A 6,009-nucleotide genomic window follows, 5' to 3' on the forward strand; every position below is an offset into this window, starting at 1 on the left:
GAGGGACACGACTTATATACGTCATTCTTTTCAATACAGTTTCTTCATCATCACAAGCGAAAAATAAAGAAGTGACAAAAATGTTCATTTCAGACATTTTCTTTTCGCTGAGACCTCCACACACACAGTGATATGCACGTCTATTGACAGAGTAAATGAATCATGGTTAGATAACATTTCATTGATAATAAAAGTGAGAATTACTCAGAAAGTAATGTTAAATGATGTTTGGGTAAATCTACTGAGCCCCAAAGACTAGATAAACAATGTTCTACTTACTAAACAGAAATTAGTGGAAAAAAATATGCTTCTAACTTTTGTCTGACAACCTACCGCTTAGTTAGGCCTAGATACGACATACTGTATATGTGAATGCTCCCCCCCAAAATGTTATATGGAAAAAAATATAACACAGGCCCTGGAAGCTCTACCTAGTGTATTCCTCACAAACAACATCAATAAAATTACAAGATTTACAGACATTAGCTTACTGGAAGTATTATTTTGTCAGTAATGAAGTTTTCAGCAGGATTTTGAAGCAGGCCAGTAGACTGCAAATGATGTCTGTACATCACTTTGAAACACACGTTGGTTTTGGGCCCAGACTGAAATGATAATACAGCAGCACTGTTGCCACGGTGGCCATTGACCAGTGTGGTTCAGAGCACAGTGGTTCAGAGTTGTTTTCCTGAAGAAAAAAAACAAAGCTCATAATTTGGTCTAAACCAACCGTACATGTTTTAAGACAGTGGCACGGTAAGACAAAAACGTATTTATCACCAGTACAATGAGAGCAGTCTCTGGTCTGCAGTTGTTTCCATCTCTTCAAACTGACATAGGTGCCCGAAAATAGATGATCTATAGCCGGTGGGAATCTAATTAATTCTTTCACCTAATTAAGACAACTAATTCGTTTTGCACAAGTGCTCCTCTTTTCCCTGTCAGCCCTGTGCCTGAATCCACACACACAGGACATGTAATAACACACGAAGGAGACCCAGCAGATGTGTGTGTGTGTGTGTGTGTGTTTGTATGAATGAGCATGTGTTGTGTTATTTCATTCACAAGTTTACAGATGGGAAGGAAGGAGGTGGACTGTGTGTGTGGAGACAGAGGAACAATGTGGACTATGAGTCACTTAGTCGAGCCGCTCAAACCATTAAAAAAAACAAGCAGTGGCTTTGTTTTTTGTCCCACTGAGTACTCAGGATGAAGCGAAAACAACAGTTATTTCTCCAGCTCGGTTATGACAAAGAAGATTCATTTTGTGACCTTCTGAGACTCCGTGAATACAAAGCAAGCTTGTAACACCACCAAATGCAATGCTGTGGGCTTTTTTTCGTGTCTGTATGGCAGGACAACACGTCTTTGTCTGAGCTGAACTGATGCATGTCAAGGCCGGAGAGAAGGGGCCACAGGAAACGAGAGCTTCTTGTGACGAAAAAGAGCCGCAGACATAATTTTCAGCCGCTCGAGTGACTTATGGGTTCAGACGGGATTCACTGTTTTTGTTAATTAGACACTCACAGTGCAGCAGCTTGAGTCATTTCCTGTTGTCAGCAGTTTGGCTGATACAAGGCTTTTATGACAGCTGGTATCAGGCTCTGCATTACACCACTGATATATTTGTTTCATTACATTAAAATATTGGTTTCAGCTTTGGGACTTTCGTGTCAAAGCCCTATTTTTCATGTGTAAGACATTTTCCCTTCAATTTATTACACCTACACATACACAGTTATCTGAAAGATTTCTTTTACTTTAGCACAAGATTTTTCTTAAGTTTACCTTTTTTGAATGCATTTCATAGCCTGTTTGGACATGATATTAACATCTGTTTTTTGCAATCTACCCAAAAGAGTCCACAATGTAAAACTGCAGCTAATGTATAATGCATCACTTCCTAAAAAGATCAGCTGACAGCAGGTGTTAAAACCTCAAAGTGCAGCAAATGTACGAGCTTTTATGAGTGTGTATAGTTTGCTTGATCAATATGGCGTCCCAGAGAAGGACCATGCATTATTAACATGGCCAGCTGGGCTGATGTCCAAGTCAGCTGTCAATGACTCTCTGAGAGTCTTCCTGTGTCCCTTTCAGCCAGATATTGAGGCTCCCAAGTGGCAAAATGTAATAGTGTGTACACAAATTATTCATTAATTATTGCACATTTACAAGTGACAGCTGATCTCTTATGAAGAATTCACATTTGCATAACATGGGGAAAAAAACATTTACACTATGTGAGCAGAGCTGCAGAGACATGCAGTCAGTGTGGACAAAGTAAAGTAAAGTAAAGTAAAAACAAAAACAGGCACAATTTGGAAGAAACACTTTCAAGAAAAAAGGCAAACATACAAAGAAAAATTTAATAAAATGCTATAATACATCATTGGAGCATACATTCATTTTCCAAGCATGAATTTCATTCACTGGAAATTCGTCCTTACAGCTTGGATATGGCTGGCAAAATTTCACATTTTTGTGACCCAACATGACATTGGGATCAGCTAAATGACATATTGCAGTATAGCATGGCAGACAGCGCTGAGGAGGAATACCCAATTTTGAGAAAAAAAAGTCACAGCCTCCTTTTGATTCGATACTCAAACGCTATTAAAAACAGTTGAGGTCACATTTGTCATTGCTTTGATTGCAGTAAACGTAAAATCAGAGTTCTCTCACCCAAGCTAAATCCGCATTTTGTTTAAGGACACTGAATGTGTTTACCTCATGTGGCATGTTGGCTATAAAGGCTTAATCAAATAATCAATCCACCAAAGCGTCAGATAAGGAGGTACAAGAGCGAGAAGCAAGAAATATTCCTGTGTGCACAACACATCGAGGCAGTCCTTTCTGTGATACTGTGTGAATGAAGGGAGACATACTGATTCACCACGTGCATTGTTCCTGGATCGTACAGCTGGAATCCAAACTAGCACAAGTATATTTTATTGAAACACAAGTGAAAACAAGGCTGGATGGGAGGAAGCATTGCGTCAAAGGCCTGTTAAAGCCTAAATGAAGATGACTGCCTCATGTTGGTTACACTAAATCATCCATTGCTGTCAGGTTGAGACAAGTGCAGAGTTGGTGCAGGGCCTTGAGGAACTCGGTTTGGTGTCCAGGGTGACTGTTTATGCCTCCACTCCCTCTAACTCAGGGGGCAGAGGAGATTTCGGATGCTTGCTCTCGAAGTGCTGCTTGAAGGTTTTTGGGTCGGGCATCTGGGACTGCAGACAGGGGCAACAAATGTTATATCATATACATATATCAAATATTATGTCATACCAGGGGCGGGGTGAATACTGGATTCTGATTGGCTGCAGGGTGTCTATTAAAATGTGATAGAGGCCTATTAAGTAGCTCCAGTGAAACTGTCTGTTCACTGTCCTGAATCAATGCACTGGCTTCATTATATTAGTAACCATAGCAACAGGGATGGAGGCTGTAGCTTACAGTACACATGGCCCGTCATTTGTTTGTAAAACTATTGATACTGATTTGGGGACAATGATAAAGCTGGATAGCTCGATAGACTTGTTTAAAGCATATCATCAAAACATAATAACTGTTTGTCAACCATACGCAGTGTTATTTACTGTTATTGAGTCTTGCTAGCATAACGTTAGCTTTCTGCCTGAGGCTCAGATATGAGCTAAGTGGACTAGCAACATCCCCTGTTGCCAAGTCGTAACGAAGATTCATCCTATTTATCGGAGTAATGAACAACGTTTCCATTACCTAAGAACCTCATGGTATTAGTCAAACCCTCAGATGTTACCAGGGAAACCGAGTTATGGTTTGTGAAAAACTTTAGGTTTTGGTTGCAAAACACATGAAAATGTAAATTAATGCTCTCCAGTTTTTTTTCTTTGGCAAGTGACCGTGGTATGAGTGGGATAATGCCCTTCAGGACTTAATGGACTCCGCTGTGTGTCCGACTCCCATTGCCTCCTGTTGTCCATTAACTCCTGATAACGGTCACGTCATCAGGCATTATCTCTTACATAACTCAGGGAAATGGCACAAGCCTTGTATTTGGTTGAAAATATGAGTTCTCAGCGTTAAAAGGATTTTATACAAAGCCAAAAAAAGGGACCAAATGGCAGCGGAATTAAGTTAAAACAGGAAACAAAAGCCCTCTCCCATCCCGAATTGGATTTTGGCTTCTGGGTCGTCAGAGTTGAAAGTTCATATTCACCTTACACACAAGGCAGGTGAACACTAGCGCTGCCTTGGCTGCCGTCTTTTGATCATGACCCTTGGCCTTCTTCATTTCAGCCTGTTTCTTGGCGTTTTTCTGCTGAGACTGAAGCTTCTGATGCCCACGCGCCATTCTGGCAAAGCCTAAAGGGGTGGAAGCAAGGACAAAGGACAAAATGTTTGTTGATACATCAGTGTAATGGACTAACTTAACTTTTTATTGTTGCAGATACACATTTAACATTCTTTTAGTGCCCACAGGGAAGAGCTGCATAATATCATGTATATTATGGTAAAGTTTGGGTGACAGAGACCGTCACATATGATTCAGTTCTCATGGCCTTTCTTTTAGGCAGCTAAAAATGTAGTGGATAAACACTGTAAGAAGCCAGTCAGCCTGCCGGGGTCGGGCAAAAGATAAGTAAACAAGATAAAGCTTCAGTTTAACCTCAGGTGAACCACAGTTGGGGAAATAAAAGGTTTGAGGTTCAGAAAGGTGGAAATAATAGAAATGCTTAGCTTAATGACTGTTCAGAGGCCAAGTCCAGGAAGCAAATAAGAAGCAGCGCAGAGTTAACTGGATAATTCAAACCTGCAGCCACCTCAAATCACAGATTATATGAGATTGTAATCTGCAAAGATAACATCCTTCTTGGTGCAGCAGTAGGCTTGGCAGATTTATTTGCATTTTTTCAGGGAGTGGCATTAGGAGGGAAACAAGTTCTCTCTTGTCCTCACAGCCTTAGAAAAACGGATTTTTACTGTTTGGTCTGATAAGATATTTTCTCCTGTCCAGCATGTACTTGATTGAGGGCTCCTTAAATTAGATCCCACCCTCAAAGAAGGGTCTGTCCAGAACTACAATGAGGTCCCCTAAGAATGCAAGCATGCTATTAGTGTAGCTACATTAACTCATGCAGCTATGGGCCCCTAGATTTTGACATTAGGACCTAATATTAGGTGATAATGCAGCACCCATCTTAAGGCTTAGTGGTTCATATTCCCAGTTCACCACACTCTGGATGAGAGGGTGACCCTGAGGCTTTCACTGCCCCTGAAAGTCTAGGGACTTGGGACAGCTGCCCACTTTGCCATGTTAGTAATCCAGCCTTGCTTTACTAGCAACTTCTATAAATAGTATGAGGTTAGTCAGCAAAGTGTTCAACACTAATAAGAGTTGGGTATGTGATTTTAAAAAATGAGCAATCTTAGTATGTTGACTTCTGCCATAACCATATGTTGGCTAGCTGATTGTAATGGTTCTTGCAGGTTGAGCAATACAATTTATTGAGATTATATTTGCGATTTCAGTGATGTTATCATTCAGGTGGAGGGGCAGTTAAAAACACAGACCATTAAAGAAGTTAACAGATAGCTGCTGTTTTTATCTGAGGGTTTATAATCCCTCCACCTCTTCGTTTACAGTCCCCCCATTAAGCTCCGTTAACCCGTGAAGTTACCACAGCACATCTGTCTCGCTGTCATCGAGGGGACCAGAGTTTGTTTTCCCTGCACTAATCCGGCTTTTAGCTGGAGCTGAGCTGCAGGTAGCAGCTGTAGCGTGGGTTAGCATACATGCTAGCCTCAGCTCTCTCTGGTCGTTAGCAAGCCGACTGACCTTATCGTTCATTTTCCCTTCAGTCTGTGGGTAACGTCAAGCAGGAGAAATACCGGCGATATGTTACAGCTTTAAACTTTAAAATGACAGCCAGTCTTACCTGTTAAAACCAAGAGTACGTGTCGTTTACTGGTTGAACACACTCAAGTGTGACAGCTGCTCAACTCTCAGACAGCTGAAGGCTGCTG

At 41.1% G+C, this 6,009-nt stretch overlaps 1 protein-coding gene across 1 annotated transcript; it reads right to left on the minus strand.

Moving 5' to 3' along the window:
- Positions 1-2,352: 2,352 nt before the first annotated feature.
- On the minus strand, positions 2,353-6,009 carry znf706 (zinc finger protein 706). The gene is made up of 3 exons (XM_070846482.1): positions 5,922-6,009; positions 4,202-4,347; positions 2,353-3,230 (listed from the first exon to the last, which is right to left on the minus strand). The coding sequence occupies exons 2-3, from the start codon at positions 4,334-4,336 to the stop codon at positions 3,135-3,137; spliced, it is 231 nt and encodes a 76-aa protein (XP_070702583.1). The 5' UTR covers positions 4,337-4,347; positions 5,922-6,009; the 3' UTR covers positions 2,353-3,134.

This window comes from Pempheris klunzingeri, chromosome 16, assembly GCF_042242105.1.
Source record: "Pempheris klunzingeri isolate RE-2024b chromosome 16, fPemKlu1.hap1, whole genome shotgun sequence".
Lineage (NCBI taxonomy): Eukaryota > Metazoa > Chordata > Actinopteri > Acropomatiformes > Pempheridae > Pempheris > Pempheris klunzingeri.

What these genes read in the sequence shown, in the direction of transcription:
- znf706 (XM_070846482.1), bottom strand. Translation starts at nt 4,336, where the DNA reads ATGGCGCGTGGGCATCAGAAGCTTCAGTCTCAGCAGAAAAACGCCAAG. An exon ending in TCACCTGCCTTGTGTGTAAG is followed by an intron (nt 3,231 to 4,201) that starts GTGAATATGAAC and finishes CCCTGTCTGCAG; the next exon opens with TCCCAGATGCCCGACCCAAA.